This window comes from Conger conger, chromosome 16 (assembly GCF_963514075.1).
Source record: "Conger conger chromosome 16, fConCon1.1, whole genome shotgun sequence".
Classification (NCBI taxonomy): domain Eukaryota; kingdom Metazoa; phylum Chordata; class Actinopteri; order Anguilliformes; family Congridae; genus Conger; species Conger conger.
The window spans coordinates 20,471,757-20,495,234 of NC_083775.1; the positions used below are offsets into that span (position 1 = coordinate 20,471,757).

The following is a 23,478-nucleotide window of genomic DNA, read 5'->3' on the forward strand; positions in this document are numbered from 1 at the left end:
CCACATACAAAATGCAATCTCACATTTTCGTGATTTTTTAGGTTTTATTAAAACTGTACAATGAAAACATAACGCTGAATCAGGTTGAAATTGAACAAACACCACTGTGTCAAAAAAAATGCATTGTACGCCCACAACCGGATTGAGGTACCCAGGTGCTGTACCAGGCGGTTTTGCCGCGGTCGCTCTCCCGCCGCTCTTTTAAAGATGTGCGCGCGTGTGTGCGTACGTGTTTTTGTTTTCTGTTGCTCATGCTAAAATGGTCCCTATTAAAAAATAAAAGGCAGCATGTATCTGTCTCTATATATACCTCTGAGCACTAATTTATGTGTATCTACTGGCTTTAGCCGAGCTGGTTCTTGAAATGTATTTAAATGAATGAGTCTGGAAACTGACTATGGATCCACTCAAAGCATATGCACCAGAAATAATTTAATATTACAGTAATCTTTGGCATCTCAGAATGAATGTATAAATAATTTAGGCCTCCTTTCTCCCTAAAGCGTTGTGTGAAATTGGTTCTTTCAGTGTAAATCCTGACTGACTGCAGATATATCTTCATTCATTCAGTCTTTTCTGGTTGGGAAATTACTATTATCTGTTATTTTATTAGTATTTTTAATCAGGTTCTTCATGAATATGGAATAAAAAAAATAATTAAAAAATACAGTCCTGGAACTTCTTTTTTTGATTAACAAGACTGAAGTTTTCCAAACAACAGAGTTAGTGATATTACTGTGAAGTATTTGAGAAACCGTCTAATCTCTGTGCAGTTGGGAATATTTGAGTAACGGTGCATCTCTAATTGTATTTGGACCCTGGGAGACTTGAGTTAGACGGTATTTTGTCTCTAAACTCTATGCAGCTCCTTTTTCTCCATCCTCTTCTGCTTGTTACATAACATTACATTACATGAATGGCATTTGGCAGATGTATCCAGAGCAACGTACAGTTGATTAGACTAAGCAGGAGACAATCCTCCTCTGGAGCAATGCAGGGTTAAGGGCCTTGCCCAAGGGCCCAACTGCTGTGCGGATCTTATCGTGGCTATACCGGGGATCGAACCACTAACCTTGCGGGTCCCAGTCATTTACCTTAGCCACGCTACAGGCCATCAGCATGGGCCTCTCCACTTCACAACAGTATGTGGGTGACACGGCAGCAGTATCTGTGGTGTTAAGTGTGTGTTTTGAAACATAGAAAGAGCGGGAGAAAGAAGACAATATGAGAGAGCTACATGTGCAAGTGTGACTATTTGTATTTGTATTTGGGAAGATAATCTACTCTTTTTTCAGTTTAATTTGGTGAGTAAATACTACCCCTTATATGGCATTGAGTCTATATAACTCAACTCTAATACCTTGCTCTCTTTGGATTTAATAGTGTTTTCCAAAACCTCCACATCAGGGCCCTCTCAATCTTATTACAGTTTTACAGAGTGTACTTAGTGTCATGTTTCATTTCCTGAATTGTTTTCTTGTGCTTGGTTTACTTTGTGGCAAATGCACATTGTTTGCATTTGCATAATTGTCTAGAAACACAACAAGATTTGGGTTTAGTAAATAACTCTCTTGGCTACACAAGAGCACTGACATTTTATTACGGATGACTCATAATTGCATATTACAAAACAGCTGCAGTTACCTTTTATTATCTACTTCTTACTTGACACATGGAAGAACATGGTCTGTATGACTAGCTTTAGACCTTATTATCACAGTTACACTGTTGGAGTTTTAAGTAAAGATATGGGAGCGAAATTGACAGCTCCATGCATTATCACCCTAACCTGTCAAACTGGGTTTCCCAAAAATTATGAATTGTCGCATACCTCTAGTCCCTCGAGTCTGCTGTTTCCAGCGACTGTCCCCATCGTTCTGTTTTAATGAGGCCTTTCTCTCGTTGTCATTGACGTCCAAACGGGAAACAAACAGCCCCGTCTTCGTGGCCAGGCGCAATCCTGTCCCTGACTCCATTCCCAATGTCAAAAACATCAGTGTTGCAAATGCCATGTATGGTAATGGAACCCATTTCATACATATCCCTGGTACGGAAATCTATTCTTCTGAATTAACATCCATATATATTCATATAAAAAGCCAAGAGCAGTGGGGAACACTGCGCTTTGAAGATGCTTTCACCTTGGCAAAGCCCTAAGAAAGTTATCAGGCCGCTCCAGTGTAACAGATATAAATGACCTGTACGGCTCTCAGAGCATTCCAGAGTAATGGACATAAATTACCTTCACAACTCTCATAAATCACCTCTAAGGGCCTTATAAATTAAAGATGAATTCAGATTCAACTCTCAAATTATGAGCAGTGACGTGAATGTGGGGTTTTGCGATTCCCGTAGTGGGTGGAACAATGGAGTGGTGCCAATCACCGACTTGTCTGAACCATTAAAAATATATTTTGATTAACACTGAAAATATTACTGGTTCAACTCTGGCTGCCAGACAGTGACAACACAGAAGCTTCCGCCATTTTGAGTTTTTACTCGTCTATCTTTACTTACCGGTATACACAGTTTACAGGCAACTGTGTAAATTCAAAATAATCTACTGCATATGGATGTGCGTATATATGATTTTTGATACATATTAAAATTGAATCCGTTTTTTTTTTTAAAGCATAACATTTAAAATAAGATGTTTATATTACTTTGAAACATAGGTAAAATTGTATTGGTAGCATGGCTTTTATTGTAACAAGTCAAAAAGAAAATCTTAGTTACAGTACACCTATATGTTTCACCTGTCCTTTACTGTTTATACCTCCTGCCGTTTAATGTACTTTATGGTTTATCACTCTCATAACTGTTCAACAATCCTCTACTTATGGTCAACCTCTCTTTTACTGTAACCGCTCCGCTATTTACCATCAACCTCTCCTTTACTGTTCCCCTCTCCTCTATTAATAGTTATCGTCTTTTACTCTTACCCTCTCCTAAGGCGATAGAAATAGCAAACGTGTCTCTTCCGTGACTTTGGAAGTAATGATAATTGGGAATAGTTTTAGATATTTAAATTGTTCTCAAAAACACAAACAGAACAGTGAGAAAATGTCAAAGTCAAAGTGTTTTTTTTATTTCGGTCACAAATGAAAATAACCATGCGCACTCATCACAGGAAGAGAGGAGAGGAGAGGAGTCTGTGGCTGTCCGTGTCCAAAAGCTTTCGCCTCTGGCTTTGCGCTCGTTTTACTTAACGTACGACGGAAAGTTCTAGTCTTCCGCATTGGTAATGACCTGGAAGAGGGTGACGTTGTACAGGACCTGGTGGCCGTTGTTCCAGGTGTACAGCACCCTTTCGCGGGGGTTGTAGTCCAGCATGGAGATGTGTGAGTACTGGTTGTGGAAGGGGATGTCCGTGTACTCGTAGCTGGACGAGTTTGTGTAGTAGGCAAAGTAGATCTTGGCCCCGGCCAGGTGGGAGTTGGTGACGTAGAGCGTGCCGCAGATCATGAAGGCCTCTCCGGCGCTGCGCTTGGGGAAGCCCGTGTCCCAGGTCTGCAGCACCTCCAGGCTCTGGGGCTCCAGGCGGCTGATGACGATGTTGCCCGCGTTGGGGATGGTGGTGTAGACGGCCCACAGCCCGTTCTCGTCCGCCATCAGGTCGATATCGGAGGAGCCGCCCCAGGAGTAGGGGAAGGTGTTGTTGTAGCCGGCCGAGGGCAGGCTCCTCTGGAGCAGCACGCTGCGGGAGCGGAAGTGGTACTTGATGACGATGTTGCTCTGGTACTTGTTGTAGTACAGGGAGCCGTTGTAGACCACGTGCCCCGTCCCCGCCCACGGGTGGGGCAGCAGGTGCTGCACGAAGTTCTGGCCCTTCATGAAGTCGCCCAGCGTGCGGTACTCCAGCACGCGACGGCCCTTCAGGTACCCGTCCATCGACCACACCTGCAGGGAGGGAGGGAGGGAGAGGGGGGGAGGGAGAGGGAGGGAGAGAGGGATGGAGAAAGAGAGAGTGAGGGAAGGAGGGAGAGAGAGAAGGCAGGGAAAGAAGGAGGCAGAAAGAGAACAGCAGGAAGTATGAAGCATTTCAATCAAGAAACCACGTAGCTGATGGCAGAAACCAGTTGATTTACCCGAGTCATGGTTTTGTGTGTGCATGTTAGTGTGTATGTATGAACATATGCTTGCTCTGTCCTTGCTGTTGTGTAATGAGTTAGAATATGCAAACTGCTACAGTATTAGCAGCCAGTCAACACAATTAGCAACTCTCCTTCACTATAAAGCAGAAGGGGCGTGATATGGCAGTAAGTGTCTCTCTCCATAAAAAGATGAGGCTGTGATATTGCAGGAAGTCATGCACTGCCCACGGAGGAAGGAGGATATACCTCTCTCCCGATCCTCTCTACGTTCCTGGGAGACTTCATTAAAACTGCAGATAATTAGAGACCTGCCAACTCTTCTACAGTTAAAAACAGAAGTAATGAAAAACCTCATTGCAGTTTTTAATTGGTTCACCCTCTCTGCCTCCCTCCTGTCTCTCACTCTCTCTCTCCTGTCTCCCTCTGTCTCTCTCTATCTCTCTATCTCTCTCTACCTCTCTCCTCCTCTCTGCTGATTTATCTTGCTTTCTGGCCCACACTTCCTCCTCTTTATTCACTCCAAGTTCATGATTCCAGTCTTTCAGAAGGGAGATTGGAGAGAGGGATGAACACAGAGCGAGAGTCAGGGAGGGAGGAGTGAGTGAATGAGAGTGGAAGATGGATGGGGAAGTAGTATTGAGCTGTTGCACGCTTCCTCCCCTGAGTGGTCAAGCTGCATTTGAGTTGTGTTCCATCTGTGTTCAAGCTGTGTTCGAGCTGTGTTTGACCTGTGCTCAAGCTGTGTTTGAACTCTGTTTGAGCTGCATTTGAGCTGTGTTCGAGCTGCGTTTGAGCTGTCTTCAAGATGTGTTTGAACTGTGTTCGAGTAACATTTGAGCTGTGTTCAAGCTGTGTTTGAACTGTGTTCAAGCTGTGGTTGAGCTGTGTTTGAGCTGCATTAGAGGTGTGTTAAAGTTGGTTGAGCTGCGTTTGAGTAGTGTTCGAGCTGTGTTTGAGCTGTGTTCGAGCTACATTTGAGCTGCGTTTGAGTAGTGTTCGAGCTGTGTTTCAGCTGTGTTCGAGCTACATTTGAGCTATGTTTGAGTAGTGTTTAAGCTGCATTTCAGCTGTGTTGGAGACATGGTTGAGCTGTTTGAACAGTAAAGGAAGGCCAGGTTGGATCACATTGATGGAGCAGGGAGCAGAAGGGCTCCTAAATGCAGTCAGGGTGAAGGACAGGATAATTAATGTAATAACCTGCGACTGATACAGCCCTTAATGCCATCCCCCACTGTGGCATTCTCCAGCAAGAACGCCATGCTGTGGTTTGCGGGCTTTGCCCCGCTCATTAGTATTCCTTATCTGTCAGTCCCGACCACTGAGGGCAGGGCCTGCAGGGGTAGGGTCACTGCAGCCAATCATACGCAGGATTGGTGAAGCGGTCTCACAACAAGGGTTCATTTCCGGCCTAGGGATGGTGGTGAGGTTTGGGGGTTGAGTATTGTGCTCGGAGCATTATGCAACCCATGTTAAATCTCAAGGATGGAAGAACTAAAATGCTTTTCATTCTCACTAAAGCTGGACTTTCAAAACATCTCACTGCTCATGTCATGGTATTTTATTTGTGTACAGGCGAGCAGGTGACTGGATGGAGATGTTTTGATTGGCAAGCGTTAGTGAAACGCAAAGTGTTTTAGATTTTCAAGGGAGAATTCTCAGACTCTTACCCTGTTGTCTGAGCTGGGGGTCATGGTGTCGGTCATCCAGGAGCCAAAACGCGAGCCAGAGGCGCGGATTGTGATTGGATTACTGACGCCGGTTAGCTTCCCGCAACCTGTGAGACACACACACACTTTATTCAGTCACAGAGCTTCTGAGGGCTGCACATGAAAGTGAAAATCTATTAGAACTGGAGTAGTTTGATGTGGCTGGATCTCACTGGGGCCCTGCTGTTTCTCAAAATGGAAGACCAAGAAAACCCATATGAAATGCTCATGCCTCTTGATCCATCCCCCCCACCACCTGAATCCTCCTCTCCCACCACCTGAATCCTCCTCCCCCACCACCTGAATCCCCCCCACCACCTGAACCCCCCCCCCCCGCCGTACCCAGTTTCTGCATGCAGGAGTGCAGCCTGGTCTCCAGCAGGAGGACCCTGTGTCTCAGCTCCTCGTAGTCGTACGCTCCCATCTCCTCCTGGATGGCCAGCAGCACCAGGGACAGGTTCTGCACCTCCTCCTTCAGCTGCCCCAGCATGCGTGCGTCCGCCTTGTACTGCTCCAGCACCGGCAGCAGGGGGAGCAGCTGGGTCACCGTGTCCTTCAGCTCCTGGGAACAGGAGGAGAGAGGGGTAGGGTGGTGAGAGGGACAGCACTTTTAACTGACGCAGATATATTATACAGTTTGCATGTATAATATAGAATTCAAAATTATTTTTTCTTTAAAACCTTACTGACATAAATATATAAGACAGATATGAAAAAGAATTTCAGTGCTTGAGAGTATGTATTTCATTCACAATATCTGCAGTAATTTCAGTGCATTCCCTAAGATATTTATTTCATACAACAAATGTTTTCAATGTATGAGAAATATGATCTTCTGCTTCCTCTTCATTATTTTCTCTACAACCACTATTTGCACAAGGTATCTCTTGCGAAAAGCAAGGGTATACTGTAACCATATTTAGGGCCTAATAATTATTATTTATATACACTCAGCACTTTATTGGGTATTTATTGACTTATTGGTCTCTAGAGACTGTTGAAATGAAAATAACAGGAGATCAGCAGTTACTGAGATACTCAAACCACCCTGTCTGGCACCAATAATCATTCCACGGTCAAAGTCACTTAGATCACATTTATTCCCCATTATGACATTTGGTTTGAAAGACAGCTGAACCTCTTGACCATGCCTGCATGCTTTTATGCATTTACATTACATTATTGGCATTTGGCAGACGCTCTTATCCAGAGCGACGTACAACAAAGTGCATACCCATAACCAGGGCTAAGTGTGCTGAAAGACCCTAGAGGGAAGTACAATTTCAATTGCTACACGTACAAGAAAGATAAGGACCAGGGCCTATTTTTTATTTATTTATTTTTTTAAACAACAAATAAACAAACAAGGAAGCAAAAGTGACCAAACTTAACTATCCAAATACTGCTTACTTTATTTAGTTGCTGCTAATGATTGGCTGATTAGATATTTGCATTAACAACCTGGTGTACAGGTATACCTAATAAAGTGCTCACTGAGTGTATGCTAATGTAATAGAGCAATTGAATAATTATTTGTAGAATTGTGTATTGTTTTATAGCAGAGAAGCTCTGTGAAGCTCTTCATTTACAACATTTACTGCTAAATCTCTCAGTCCTGGCAAGAAAAAAAACAAGAAAAAAAACACATCCTCTAATCTTGACATATAATTTTTTGGGGGAGCTCAATATATGAATATTTTCTCTTTTTTAAGTGTACTGTCATGGCCCAGTTCTGACAGCACTGCTCCAGCAAAGCAAGGTTCTGCTGTAAATCCAAATCTACTCATCATCATCACCAGTGACTGATTGAGGGCCCTACAAGTGATTGTGCTTGTGGACCAGGGGGGTCGTATAGGACGAGGTGGTCCTGATGAAGCCTGGTCATTTAAATTTAATTTAAGTAGATACAACATGGGGCGCATGGGGGTCAAGGGGGCCCTATGCATATTTAATGTATAGCCATGAAGCTAGTGGCAGTACTCTGTAGAATCAGGGACTAGGGATAACACAACACCGCCTGTCTGTGTTCCTGTGTGAAGAACTCTCTCTTTGCCACGTGTCCCCCGAGTGCATTGATTTAACCATATCACAAACTCTCCCTCCTACGCCACTAAGAACAGGCTTAAATTACATTTTGAAATCAATGATGCGTGCAGAAATCGAAAGGACATGTTTATTTATCGGGGGTGTGCAGGGTCTCCGTAGCCCGCAATGCGGTGGCGAATACCACAACACTTCTGTAAAACGAGGATTGCGAGGAAGCCCCTTTCTCAGGTTTTTATATTATTGGGTTTTAATTTGCGCGTGTGTGTGTCTCCCTTCCTTGGTGCAGGACAGAGGGAGGTCTGTCGTAAATCTTGTGATGTAGTGGTGCTCAGCAAGGAGCGCCCCACCATAAATCTCATTTTCCGTTTGGCGGCGTGGAAATTTGGACTCGTAAATCTCCCACCCTGCTATGGGCGAGTCTGTTAGATCTCCATTCATCACTCATCCACGGGGGATGAAATAAAGGCGGTTCTGCTGTTTTATAGGAATGTGCTCGACGCACACGCATGCCCTTAACACAGTGGGGGCTGTTGATACCTTACCCTCAACAGACGGCCATCTTAAGCCAGGTTTCAATTGTTTCACTTGGTCAGGAATTGAGTACATTTAAGTAAAGGTCACTTGTCCTTACCGGGCTCGGTTCAGATGTATGTTGCACATGTAAGGCCACCAAAATAAAATTTCAGGTTATAATCTACTGCATATTATTTTGCATTAAGTGCACGTAAGTAAGTAGCACAGTTAAACGGAAATGACTTGACTTGTTCTCATGTGTTAATTGTTGTTTAAAATTTGTTTTTCATAACCATTTTGGGTCACACTTTACAATAAGGTTCATAAATTGCCATTAACTAATGTAGTTGTTAACATGGATTAATGATGGACAAATACATATTAAGCATGATATTAACTTTTAATTAGTTAATGCATTTGTTAACAACTAACGTATTTGTTACATTATATTTATACATTAGCAAACCATAGGGTGACCTTATAATTAGTTAACCATTAACAGATACATTAACTGACTTTTTAATTCCAATATGAATCGGCATGAATTAATGATGTACAAATACATTAACACAGCTGTACAGATTCACTTCTCGGTAGTAGTTTGTTAATTAGTGAGTTAACTACTACATTAATTCATTCCAATTCATAGAACCGTATATCATAATGACTATTGAGCATGCGGCATTTAGTATGCATGAAAAATAATATTTCTGGGTTGGGTACAGGCACACGTGAGTTGGAGTACCTGAAAGCTCTTGGGGTTGAGGGTTCTGGGGTTGTCAGAAGCCATCTTCAGCCTGCTGTCCACCGTCTTCATCAGGGACGCCGTGTTGTGCACATACTGCAGGTCCCTGTAGGTCCTCAGATCCAGAACCTCCATGGACTGCGTGATGTTCTGCACCTGTCAATCACAGGCACACTGTGAGAACCCGACCCTAATCACACACACCAAAGTCAACCACACTGTGGGGTCCGCTCGCCCGCCAAACACTTATTGGAAATCACTGACAGACTGGGGACCACACAACGTCAACCGCAGGGACAGTGTCGGGGCAGTGTATTTGGCACTCATTGTAAGCGGGCATCGATTATACAGAGAGGAAGGAGAAGGGCTGTTCAGAGGAGAAGTGAAGAAGAGAGGGAGCAGGGCCTTTGGCAGTGGAAGGTGACAGAGGTGGAGCATTTGGCAGTGAGAGGGGGGAGATGAACAGGGCCTTTTTCAGAGCGGGGGGGAAGGGGGGGGTGAGTGGGGCGGGGCCTTTTGCAGTGAGGGGGGAGAAGGGTGGGGCCTTTCTCAGGGGAGGGAGAGGGGCGGGACCTTTGGCAGAGAGTGGGGGAGAGGGGCGGGGCCTTTGACAGTGAGGGGGGGAGAGGGGCGGGGCCTAGTGGTAGTGGTAGTGGGAGGAGAGAAGGGCAGAGTCCTGAGCAGTTGGGGGTAAGGCGACAGCTGGTGTGTGTGCGTTGGAAGGTGAGACACCTGCTCAGCTGCCTCATTATACAGTGTTATTTCAGGCTGTTTAATTTTCCCTCACAGCTGGTGAGCATTAATACACAAACACACACACGCATTCACCGATGCACACACATACACCCACTCACCACATACACACACACACACACAAATGCTGAAACTCCTATACTGTAGATGGATAGAGGTTTTTATCATCAGCTCACACTAATTCTGAAGCATCCTCTCTTCCTATTAGCATTCCACGAAACACTACTATTGAGAGTAACACTCCTCTCTCTCAGGAACCCGACACTAACGCAGACTGGCAGATTTTATAGGTGCTTGCTTTCAGGGTCTCCAAAGGTTTCGGACCGGTTTCTACCCCTGTGACCATTCTCAGTTAGAGGAGATGGAGGAAAGTTATGGAGGAGGGAGAGAGCGGGGGATGTAAAGCCAGAGTCTGACAGTTTAAGGCCTGATCGATAGACCTGCTCCTGATGTTTACAGAGCAGTAAACGCCAACCTGCTGCCCACCCAAGAATATAGCCTCTTCTCTCTGCCCTGCTCTCTCCCCCGGTCTGCCACTTTATAGCACTCCCTCTCTTCCACTTCCACCCCATCATCCTCCTCTTTCTCTTTCATCTATTTGCAGTATTAGAGCAGTCTGAGTCAGTATAAGAGCACAGTCTGAGTCAGTATAAGAGCAGAGTCTGTGTCAGTATTAGAGCACAGTCTGAGTCAGTATTAGACCACAGTCTGAGTCAGAATTAGAGCAGTCTGAGTCAGTATTGCAGCAGTCTGAGTCAGTATAAGAGCAAGTCTGAGTCAGTATTAGTGCACAGTCTGAGTCAGTATAAGAGCAGAGTCTGTGTCAGTATTAGAGCACAGCCTGAGTCAGTATTAGACCACAGTCTGAGTCAGTATTAGAGCACAGTCTGAGTCAGTATTAGAGCACAGTCTGAGTCAGTATAAGAGCACAGTCTGAGTCAGTATTAGTGCACAGTCTGTGTCAGTATTAGAGCAGTCTGAGTCAGTATTAGTGCACAGTCTGTGTCAGTATTAGAGCAGTCTGAGTCAGTATTAGTGCACAGCCTGAGTCAGTATTAGACCACAGTCTGAGTCTTTATTAGAGTCAACACCAGTGGGTCACAGACAGGAAGCGTGCAATGCGCTTAAACAATGATTGACAGCAGTGGCTCACAGACAGGAGTGATTGACAGCAGTGGCTCACAGACAGGTATGATTGACAGCAGTGGCTAACCTTTTCCATGAGGTGGCGCAGCTGCTTGCTGCGTGGGTCGCGGTTGCACATGTTCTGCGCGGGAGCCACCACCGTGCACAGGCACTTCCCCTCCACGTCCTGAGAGGAGCTGTAGATCTGCCAGCCCTCTTCTGGGCTCGGATACAGCGCCTGCAGCAAGACAGGGAGAAACAGGCAGATAAACACCCGCACAGCCAAAACGAGACGGCGTGAGACTGAGAACAACCAGCCCGGAGAAAGAGATCTGTAAACGTCACATCTGGAAGGCGCGCAGACGGACACGTGGAGACGTTACACAAGACAGAACAAAAAGCAAACGTGAATCACTCAATGGAATTAAAGGTTATCCACGAAACAGCTTAGACATGCACCTAGGATTTAAAGCACAGCAAGGGTCAGGATCAGAGTAATCTGCTAAAAAAACGACTTTAACTCCCGGAGGTGATGTCAGACCAGTTCAGTTTTATTTGACGCCTGCTGCCCCCTCAGGGTAAAATAAAACAACATTTTCAACTGTAAACAGGGACACAAAAACACAGTGTTGATTAAGTGCCTGCATTAATCCGGTGCAGAAAGTTATAAAAGGCTCTATAAAATGATCTGGCATTGCAGGGAAGTGGGGGAGGGGGTGAGAGGGAGAGAGAGGGTGGCTGATGTGAGGTGGGCCCCCTAATTGGTTTAGGCAGGAAAAGGAAATGGAGCTGTTCCTGAGAGATCGATGCAGCTTTTCTCTGCAGGAGAGAGAGATGGGAGATATCCTTGTGTTCGCTAATCTAATCAGAGTCAACAATGCACTATCACTGTGCGTACGTGTGTGTGAGTGTGTATGAGCATCTGTGTGTGTGTCTGCATGAGCCAATCTAATCAGAGCCAACAATGCACTATCACTGTGTGTGTGTGTGTGTGTGTGCGTCTGTACGCATGAGTGCATGTGTGTGTGTGTGCGTGTGTGTTTGTTTCTCCTTGCCAGGAGACACTGCGTGTAAGTATATTAAGCTTGATTTCTCTGTCAGGATACATGTGTAGTCAGAATGGGGTTTGCGCCATTACCACACCTGGAAACACACACACATACACACACACACACAGGCACACTTCATTACTCACACTTAGGGTGCTGGGCATTACAGTAAATGGGTATCACAGTGTGTGGACTGTGGAGACTATTAATTTTTCATAAATGTTGGAGGTGCAGCAGCATGTAGAGTTCCCCTCAGTCTTAATCCAAAGGATCTCATTAAATTCCTTTGCCATTTCATTACCATCCACCTATTAATTCTGCAGTCACTTCCAAACAGCTCTTCATAATTACACAGGAAACCAGGGGACAAAACACTCTGTCAGTGAAAATATGTCAGTGAAAATATGATTTTCAGCTTTGTTTGCACGGTTCTAAACAGAAAACAAGACAAGAAAAAAGTGTGTGATCCGTCTGCTTGGCTGAATATGTGTTTGGTCTGAATCCTTCATATGAATATGCACTGGAACACAACCCAGATAACAACACAGATAAAACCAAACAATATGCCTATAAAAAGCTGTTTTGGCAAGTATACTGACTGCAGATAGAGTGGGATCCCTTGTGTTGGTGTTAAGGACATAGGAATGATAAATATGCTAAAAGTATAATTAGCACTGGTGTTAAGTACAGATTCATTTTGCTGTTAGTTTTGGTGTAAGTTACATATTTGTTTTTGTATTAGGGACAGATTTGTCTTTGGTTTTAGGGACATAAATTGCTGTGTTAGGTACAGCGTGTTTTGTTGTTAAGTAAATGTTAGTTTTGGTGTCAGGGACAAGGCTGAGCATTTTAAGGGATGAGTTTATGGTCGGGATATTGTACAGGCCCATTAAACAGATGGCAGAAGCAGTAAAATGAACAAGAGTGGGGGTGGAGGAGGGATCAATACAGCTTTGTCACTGAATGCTCTGTTCCCACTGATGTCTCGGGAAACCTTTCAACTGAATCATCTACACTCATCTCTCCATTAGCAGCTGAAACACTGCTATCCTCTCTCCCTGGTGTGTCCATCACAGAATGAAGAAAAGGAGGGGGGGGGTGAGAGACACAGGACATCCTATTAACACCCAGGGGTGTCATAATCAGGCCAATATTAACAGCCAGAGGCAAAGGGCAGGGGGTTTCAACCTTTCCTGATCCAGGGACCCCCACCTAGGCTCAAAGGCATCCAGGGGACCAACCCCCCCCATCACAAAAATGTTTAATGTTTAAAATCTAGAGGGACCAACCTACAGTACTTTGAAGGACGCCTAGGGGAATGTGGATCCCCTATTGAAAAACCATGGGCATCAAACAAGTGTCATTTGAAGCCTTGACAGCCCTATACCAGAGCAGGATTTCAACACCATAGACAGCTGTACACTGGAGCATATTTCAGGACCATAGATTGCCGTACACTAGAGCAGATTTCTGAACCAGGGACAGCTCTACACCAAAACAGATTCCAGGACCATACATAGCCATACACCAGAGCAGAGTTCAGGACCAGGGACAGCTCTATACCAAAACAGAGGCATGTTCAATCTGAAAATGAAAGTTTTGCTACAGTTTCTGTGCTGAGCGATATGTTTTCTCCCAACGATGTGCAGCGTTTTGCAACAGGCTCTGAGCTATATTTGCTCCCGTTTGGTGGATGTGTCGGGGGTGTAACCCTAATCAATAATGATGTCGGCCTATGCTTTTAAGGCCGGAGAACTCCTTCTCAGACGCCATAGGAGCAAACCCTACTACATCAGTTAGGATGTTCAACTCGGCACCATTTCTGTTTAAATAAATGGTTTACTACGTTTTTCCGGGGCTCAACGTGACCCAGATTTCAGGACTATAGATAGCCATACACTAGAGCAGATTTCAGGAACATAGATAGCCATACACTAGAGCAGATTTCAGGACCATAGATAGCCATACACCAGAGCACAGCTAAATAAAGGTGAGTAAATAAATCTGCTGTGTTTACATGCCAGTAGGGGGTGCTGTGCATGCCATGCTGGCAGCAAGGCTCGGTTCAGCAACAGGGTCAGCTTAATTTGCATTTGACTCAAGGAGAGATAGTTAATCTCCACTGAGATTCCTCTACACAGCCTTGCTTCCTGTCTGTGCTGAAAACATCTGTTGGTGGATAAAAATGGCTAGCAGTCAAGGACTAATTTGGTCTAGATATGTTTACAAAAAAGGTTCTTTGGCGGGGTTAAAATGTATAACCACAGCAACTGTCCATCTACCAATTATTATTCATGAACAGCTGTTTTCACCGAAGCACTCTGGCTCCAGTGAGGGGTGGGCTTTCTCTGCATGGGGCTGGACATCTTGTGTAAAGCAATTGGCTGAATTTACTAAACCGTCAAGACTAAATAATTGACAGAACTAATGACAGAACCAACTACAACAGAGAAAGGCAGTACTGTGAATGACATTTAAATATGTACTTTTTGTCAGTCAGGATGACTGGAGAATCCAATAAGAATAGCCCCAAAACCCAAAACGAGGTCACAGTGGACCAATGGCCACTCTCAGCTGCAAATGCATTGAACTGGGAGACAGATCGCGGACCTCCTCAAATTATTTAACATCCAACAGACTTCACAAAGTCCTAATGGCCAATTACAGAAAGCTAAGACCAGCAGTAAAGCCCCTGCTGTTCTTCTGGAGACAGCCCATTACATTATAATCACTTAGCAGATGCTATTACCCAGAAATGGAGAATATCGGTGTTAGTGTCAGGAATACAAAGTGCCATGTCCCCATGAAGGCACAGAGGCCCACTTTTAAACAAAGTGTAATATTAACCAGTAAAGAACTATTTGCATCATTAGCGTGATCACTTCATATTGTATAGCAATACCAATGCTATTATCCTGAAAGAAGAAAGAAAGAAAGAAAGAAACAGGGGTCAGAACAACCTGAAGACATGATGTGGCAGAACACACCCCCAGAGGTGTAAGAACATTTACATTTACATTTACATTTTAGGTACTTCAATGAGGAGTGGGGTGACATGAGCTGACCTGGGCTGAATGGTGATCAGGCGGACTGCAGCATTCTGAACCAGCTGGAGGAGCTTGATGGCACAAGCTAGGAGACCGGCTAGGAGGGAGTTGCAGTAATCCAGGCGGGAAATGACGAGCGCCTGAACTAGGAGCTCTGTGGCTTTCTCCGTCAGGACATGACGGATACGGCGCATATTGTAAAGGAAGAACCTGCAGGTTCTGGCAGTGGAGGATACATGTGGAGCGAGGGTGAGGTGGTTATCAAGAGTCATCCCAAGATTCTTGGCCATATGGGAGGAGGATACTACAAAGTCCTCAACAATCATTGAGAGGTCGATTGTCGGAGAGGACATAGCAGGGATGTAGAGAAGCTCAGTCATGGCAAGGTTAAGCTTCAGGTGGTGGGAAGTCATCCACACAGAGATATCAGCCAAGCAGGCAGAGATCGGTGTGGTGACCTGGGTATTGGGGGGAAGGAAAGAAAGAGTTGAGTGTCATCGGCGTAAGAATGGTAAGAGATAACAGACCCAAGAGACATGGTGTATAGAGAGAAGAGGAGAGGACCAAGAACTGAGCCCTGCGGGACTCCAGTTTGTAGGGGGTGGGGTGGCCGCTCCAAGTCAACTGGTAGGAGCGACCAGAGAGGTAGGAGGAAAACCATGCCAGTGCAGATCCTGTGACACTCATCCCAGTCAGCGATGAGAGCAGAATCTCATGGTTGACTGTATCGAAGGTGGCAGACAGGTTGAGGAAGATGAGGACAGCGGAGACGGATTTGGCTTTAGCAGAGTGGAGTGCCTCAGTGTCCGCGAGCAGGGCGGTCTCCGTGGAGTGGCCACTCTTGAAGCCAGACTGGTTGGGATCGTGGAGATTGTTCTGGAGAAGGTAAGTGGACAGTTGGGAGCAGACCGCCAATTCCAGAGTTTTAGATAGGAAGGGAAGAAGAGAGACAGGCCAGTAGTTATTCAGAGCAGAGGGTTCAAGAGTAGGTTTTTTTAACAGGGGGGCGACTCTGGCGAGAGGAGAGAAAAGGAGGATAGGGAGTTAGGGAAGGTAGGAGGGTCAGCAGTGGGAGAGGGTGGGGAGAAGGAATTGCAAATCACATCTACCTTGTTTTCAGAAGAAGAACAGCGAGGTCTGCCAGGTGTGTAGAGCCTGAGGATCTTTTTAGGGATATAACAAAGCTGCCCCTTTAGCTGCGTGATAGGTAAGCAGCAAGATTCAGAATCTAATACGAGTTGATGCCAGTCGAGGAGGGAGATAAGAAGGGGAGTGACAGGCTTGGGCCTGGGGAGGTTCTAGATCAGATGAGCAGCAGCAGTCTGGTAGCAGAGGCAGGGTGATCAGCAAAGATGGAGTTGCAGTAGTCCAGACTGGAGACGACCAGTGCCTGGAATAAGGGAGCCAGTCTATAAGAAACCCAGAAATCCAGGTCAGGTGACCTGCTGATCCTACTTATTGGGTAGTCTGGTCTGGTGGAAGAGGTAGTTGTGGTTTGTCTGTGGTCTCCAGGGAGGAGTTTAGGAGAATTTATCACCTTGACCCTGTCACCCGAGGCCATGAAGCCTAAAAGAACGGGGTCGTAAATCTGGTACTCTTTATTTCTGTCTGGCAGAAAGTTATTAGGATTGGCAGAGCAAGCACATAGCAGAAGGGGGGGGGGGGGTGCAGCATTGTGTCTGCTACAATGCTACACTAAAAAGCATTTTAGTGTTACAATGCATCTTTCTATGGTACAGTACGTGTTGGTGTATATGTGTAATATGGACACTGTGTATGTGTATATGTGAAATGCAGTTTCAATTCCCCAGTCATAATTGCCTACCTCTTACGGACAAATTCCACTTATCTGTGGGCCCTTCTGTTAATATAATGAGAGCTTTTAGAACAGTAATTCACCCCAGGTTCCTCCTTTATTCTGCTTCTCACTGCTTCAGCACAAATATGCAGCCTTTGTGATGACTGTACTGATCTTTTGGCACGGAGACCCAAGAACTGCTACAAATAAATTCAATATTGAGATCAGCCAAACAATATTATTTCTAGGTTTTATGCACAGACGAAAGGTCAGCCACAGTGCAAATAAAATGCTTTCTCCGCCAAGATCCGCTAGATTTCAATCAGGGTAAAAGAAAGGAGGGAGAGGAGCCAACACCAGCTCATGTCTTATACCTTTTCTGTAGGAACTAGATTATTCATTCTGGTTTCTTTATTAAGAGTGAATTGCTCTACTGTCATGATAGATGCACAGTGTGGATATGTGAGCTAGAAGATGATGGACTCAGTGATTTATTTCAGGATTTCCTTCCTATCGTAGAAAAGCTGTAATTCTGACAGAGCCTGCTCAATAATAACAATAATAAATACATTTGCCTGCAAGCAGTGATTCCTGGGGTCCAATCATCAAAAGCAACCATTTACAAACACAACGCTTTTCTCAGTTTTGGCCTAAGCACAAAGGCAATTCTTACAAAATGTGCTACCCTGACAGAGGCTATGATTGAATGGCTACTCTGCAATTTTAGGCTGATCTATAATGAAGCTATAACTGTCTCCTGAATTTGAAATATTTAAACAATCGTAACTCTGGCCCCAGTTGACCAAGAGCCTTGGAACCGAACTCAAAATATCCTGCTTTCGTTCATTTACAAGATCCGTTGTACATGATTTCTGCTAATAAAATCTGCTATATTGCAGATGTTTTTTCTTCAAGAATTTACCAATTAGCATTTGGCTGCATTGTTAATAGAATGTTACATGTCAAAATGTAGAATGTTTTTCAAACAATTAAAAATGACATAACTTTTACCCAGTTTGACTTTGAGTCCTTGAGGAAAATTCCTTCCTCAGCAGAGGGAGCAGAGTAGTGTGGCTCTAGGGCAAACAGGGCACAGGAGCTGGCCTTGTGAGGGCCCAAAATTCATCATGCGCAGTACAACACCACCAGGGGTCCAATCTGCACCATGTTATACAGCAGAGATGAGCAAGTCCGGTTCTGGAGGGCTGTATTCACCAACACTGATTCACTTTTAGATTAGATCACAGTAAAATGTTTCATATAGGGACCAGACCTGGGTGAAATGCATAATTGTTTTGGATTCAGATACTTTTCTATGCTCGACTGACCGACCAACCAAAATGGCCAGAAGGCAGGGCACTGCACTTTTTGAGAGTACAGTACAGTACAGTACAGTACAGTAAAGAAATGAAAAGTATTTGAATACAAACAATTACGTATCTGACCCAAGTCTGATAGGAACACCAAAACGGTTTTCAGCTTTCATTCATGCACTTATGAAGAAATGTCAGATGGACTAAATGGTAGGACGAATTAAGCAATTAAGACTGGAAGTTTGAACTAAAACCAGAAACAAATACGGCCCTTGTTGCCGATAGCTGTTTCAGGATCCAAGAGTTCAGCCATTCAAACAAGCCTAGCAAATTTGGTACACCTCATCCTTAGCAGGTAAAAGGTACTTTAGTCAGGACAACTCACATATTTAGATAAACATATTAATGAATATGTAAGTAAATTATTTTAGGTTTGGCGCTGAATGGATCTTCTTCAGGTACCACCCTGCACGCACCTGCATGCACTACGATACACCTCGCCTACTAAACAGGGGAGTAGCGGAACCACCAGTACCTAGAAGCAGATCCAAACAGCAGGTGTTAGCCGGGGTGGTGGAGGGTGAGCGCAGTTGTGCAAAGCAAGCGAGCACGCAGAGGCAGCGCAGGCAATGAGCAGCATAGGGAAGGTCTGACTGCCGGTTTAAGAAAGGCACTCTGAGATGCATGTGATTGGATGAAATTAATTTATGTGTTAATGTGATTTGTTGATTATGGCACACACGTGAATTCAAGCCTATTGGTCACCTGTCACAGAGTTCCCTGATCAAATTTGCTCTGCGCAATCCACAGGCTTTGCTCATTGGAGGCCAACAGGCAAAAAATTGAAACTAAATAAATAATCAAAAGACAACAGGGTTCCACCACCTGCAGAACTTGAACACCTTATTATACACAATATGTTGTGTCATCCATTTGGCAGACAGGAATGTTTGCTTTTGTGGCGGACGACATGCACACTTTTGTAGATCATCCTTATTACAACAGTGCGCCATATGTTTCTCTCATTGCTGCGTCTGCTAAAGGAAGCAGTGGGTAGCTGAGAAAAAGGCCATATGTTAATTATTTGCTAATTACTTGTGAATGATTTGCTGGCTTAGCAAAAAAAAAGCTACAATTATAATGATACAATTAGGAGAGCTTTCTTACTGTGGGCATATAAATACTGAAACTCAGCAAAGCTCCTTGGGGATGTGAATAAATCTAAAAAGCCTGCAATGTTGAGAAGTATATGACTCCTATATACTTTAAAATACACTGCTTTAGATACTGTTTGAATACTAAGTATAGTTTTTGTCATTACAGTTTAAAAGGAAACCAATACAGAGTAAATAGAAGAGAGCAAGTCTAGGTGAGTGAAAGAGCACTTCATGAGGTATAAACAACAGAGAGAGAGAGAGGGAGAGAGAGACAGATAGAGAGATAGAGGTAGAGAGAAGCCAAATGCTGCATCAAAGCCACAGAACTGCCAACACAGGACTCTACGGTAAAATGTTTGTGCTCTCCAAAGTTGAAAAATGTGAAAAACACTACAACATCCCAAATTGTAGATGTGCTCCTAAATTCTTTTTCCAGCTAGCACACATACATTTTCAGGAGCAAATGCACACGGAATGAGAGCACTGTAGAACCCTGCTACACAGCAGACTTTGGTTATATGGATTACACTTTGTGAGTAATGTGTGTGACTTGTGCTCTCCGCCACATCAGCCGATTAGCTAATGTTCCAAGCTAGCAACTACAAAACACCCCAGGTTATGTTCTATGCACACTAAATTGAAACCATGAAACCACAAATTAAGCATTCAGCCATCTAATGTAAACCAACTGCCTTGGTGCTGTGTGACACATGCCTTTACAGCTGCATAAAAGCCATTAGGTCCGTCTACACAAACCAGTCAATCGCACTCCACGGTTCCCACAAACAAACCGTGATGGCTCCTTCTATTTATGGGCAAGGACTTTATGTGATTGACCAGTCTTTAAGCCAATGGCAACGGCAAAAGCAGGAGACATTTTGTGCCATCTCATATCAGCTTCCTGAAACCAAGTTCAATTTAGAGAAATCACATTCAGCACTGGTCCAGTCAGTAGTAACATTCTTCATAATACTGTGTACAGACACTGTCAACCCATACCCTATTACAGTGCTAATAAAATCTGAATACTCATTCAAAAAATTATTTTAGAAAATATGACAAACACAAAAGAAAAAATTTCCCCTGTTTGGGCTGCTAGTTTTTATTTTCAAGAAAGGCTTTCCAAAGACATCCAACATTGCTCCACCTTGCAATCCTTTTTGAAAGTTTGGTAACTGGAAATGACCAGAACAATTTGGCAGAGAGGCCATTGCTCTAGTGATTTTATAGGAATAACATGAAAAAGCTTAAGTAACGACAGCCATATTTCATAACCCCTGACAGCTATATGGTGCAGATTGTGATGGATAGCGGAACAAAGGTCTGTAACAGTGAATTAATAATACGTTTTTTTTACTCATTACTCACTGTGCTACAGAAGTTCTTCTCCTGACAAAGAACAATTTGACTCAAAGATCAAAATAAATGCAACAAAACACTTCAATCATAACAGTGGTTTGACTGACAAAAGAATAACAACATCTACCTAAATTGAAACAGACACCCTTTGAAGCCATTACTTAGAATCTAGTGCTTTTTAACGGTGTCAAATAATCCCTCTAAACAAGTGTTTAGAATGCAATTATGTTAGAAATATGAATTAATAACACTTACAGGAAAAATGTACCTCTGTGAATGTAATGTCTATAAATAATATCTGTGTGATTGTAATTGTTCTGTGTTGACAATTTTACGGTACTAGAATACATAACGTTTACACTGCTGCACATAAACCTTAATACACTGGCCCTAATATGCATTAACCCTAACATAGACCCAAATGCAATAACTGTTATACACAAACCGTAATTAATTTGTATACATAGACAGCAATAAATACACAGAAGACATAATTACAGTACATTAACGATGCACAGACCCTAAGACATAAACATTTCCACAGATAAACACTAAAGCCCTCAGATCTACATAGGGATAAGCACATAGTTAATGATCATATCCAGGACACATACGGACATGCACACACTCTCGCTCTCTCTCATAGATACACACACACACACACACATACAGAACATATCCTCTCTTTGTCATACACACACAACCTCACACACACACCCACACTACATACACCTCACACACAGAGCACAGGAGCACATACACAAGCTTCGTACAAGTACACATCCACATATTCACAAACACACCACACACAGAGAAACATGCAGACATACACTTTCTCACACACAGATACACATAATGTACACAGACACACAATCTGTCACACACTGATTTACACTCACAAGACACTCCCTCACACGCAAACATGGTCACGTCATAGACACACACACTTTCACACACAGACACACTTGCATATCTCTCTCTCTCACACATACACACACACAGATTTACACTCACAAGACACACTCCCTCACACGCAAACACGGTCACATTTCATAGACACACACAGTTTCATACACAGACACACTTGCATATCTCTCTCTCTCTCTCTCTCTCTCTCTCACACACACACACACACACACACACACACAGACAAACGCAGACATGCGCGCGCACACACACACACACACACACTCACACACTCACACGGTAAGAAGAGGACAGGGCTACGCACACTGATGATCTTTTCCGAGGTTCCTCCTCTGGACACAGTGGTGCCGTTGAGCCCCACGAGAGAGGGCAGGGTCTGGGACATCCAGTTGGTGACCATGGCCATGGTGCTGAGCACTGCCCCGATTTTCAACAGCGGGACACTCATCTCCCCCCCCCCGCAAACACTGGCCTGCCCCGACCCCAACCCCAGCCCAGCACACTCCACCTAACACCCAGCCCAGGCAACGTTCCGCCAGAGAAACGCAATGAACCAGGCACACTCAGCGAGTCAGAGAGGACGGAGAGAGGCAGAATGAGAGAGAGAGAAAGAGAGAGAGAATGAGAGAGAGACAGAGAGGCGGAATGAGAGAGAGAGAGAGAGAGAGAGAGGATTGGATGAACGGACGGAGCTCCAGTCTAGTCACACTGCACTCTACTCATCAGTCTGTGTGACTCTGCAAGTACCTCGCTCCCTCCCTCTCTCACTCTCTCTCACGCTCTCTCTCTCCCCCTCTCTCCCACTCCCACTCTCTCTCTCTCCCTCCCTCCATTTCCCTCACATTCATGCACTCTCTCCTTTCTTCTGAATCTTGTTGGTTGAAAGTGTGGGAAGTGGGTGGGGGCTCTAACACTAAAATACACCTTTTCACCTTTTACTCTCACACACACACACACACACACACAGGGTGCGCAATGGGAAACATGAGTAAGGAAGAGGACGATGGTGATGAAGATGAAGATACCTGTGTACTGCTCTCAGTGAAAGCTCATCAATCATCACGCATCCTGGCAGCTGGTGCGTTAACAAAACTGCTGACAACCCATCAGTCTCAAAGTATTCATTGTCATGCATGCGGAAATGTATATTCACATCCATATTGCGGTTCACAGTGGCCGAACGTAGGAAGCAAATAAACAGGCTGGCATTAGATTATCTACAAACAGCTGGTAGATGTAATGTTAAAGCATCACGCTGACAGCCCATCTAGTCCACTCTCCAGAGTCACCTGCTCTGACGGTGGGCTGTGCGCTGCTGCCCTCGTGTGTTGGAAACGGGGTACTGCGGCAGACGTGCGAACAGCAGCACACAGCAGGGAACCGTCCTTCCTCTCCGCAGCAGATATTCCGCCCCCTATCCGTCTTTTAATTTGCGGTACGACAGTGAATAATTCGGACTATGAGGAGGGATCCGTTTTATGAGAGAGGCGCGGAACTTGAGCCCGTGCTGCACCGTGAATATCAGCACAGCGAGGCGGTTTGTGTTGCGCCTAAAAACATCCCCAAGCCGGGCCGATATTGATGACGCAGCACAGGCTGCGGTGTGGTGTCCGCTATCGTATGGCCGACTATGCGCTGACACAGCCAGGATTAGACTCTGGACCTTAGGGTGCATCGCTGCATCAGGAATGAGCTGGATACCATACGCTGTTATACTTTGTAAATTCAGCTTCTGAGTATGCCCTCACCACCAGTCTTAATAAGTGTCCCAAATTACCTGAAACCTCCTCTTAGCTATGAAAATGGAAGTCAGTATCAATTAAGCAGAAAATAAGAAGAAAACTGA

At 44.5% G+C, this 23,478-nt stretch overlaps 1 protein-coding gene across 2 annotated transcripts in view; it reads right to left on the reverse strand.

Moving 5' to 3' along the window:
- Positions 1 to 3,066: 3,066 nt before the first annotated feature.
- olfm2a (olfactomedin 2a) overlaps positions 3,067 to 23,478 on the reverse strand; it is a 32,032-nt gene continuing 11,620 nt past the window's right edge. Inside the window, exons 1-6 of one of the 2 annotated variants that reach the window (XM_061224153.1) lie at positions 21,937 to 22,095; positions 11,071 to 11,220; positions 9,105 to 9,260; positions 6,143 to 6,362; positions 5,762 to 5,868; positions 3,067 to 3,900 (exon numbers count right to left, since the gene is read on the reverse strand). In XM_061224153.1, coding sequence (XP_061080137.1) covers positions 3,226 to 3,900; positions 5,762 to 5,868; positions 6,143 to 6,362; positions 9,105 to 9,260; positions 11,071 to 11,220; positions 21,937 to 22,080 — 1,452 coding nt within the window. In that variant the 5' untranslated portion in view covers positions 22,081 to 22,095 and the 3' untranslated portion in view covers positions 3,067 to 3,225. Of the gene's footprint in view, positions 3,901 to 5,761; positions 5,869 to 6,142; positions 6,363 to 9,104; positions 9,261 to 11,070; positions 11,221 to 21,936; positions 22,096 to 23,478 lie in introns of those variants that run through there. The other variant, XM_061224154.1, reaches the window with a different exon arrangement.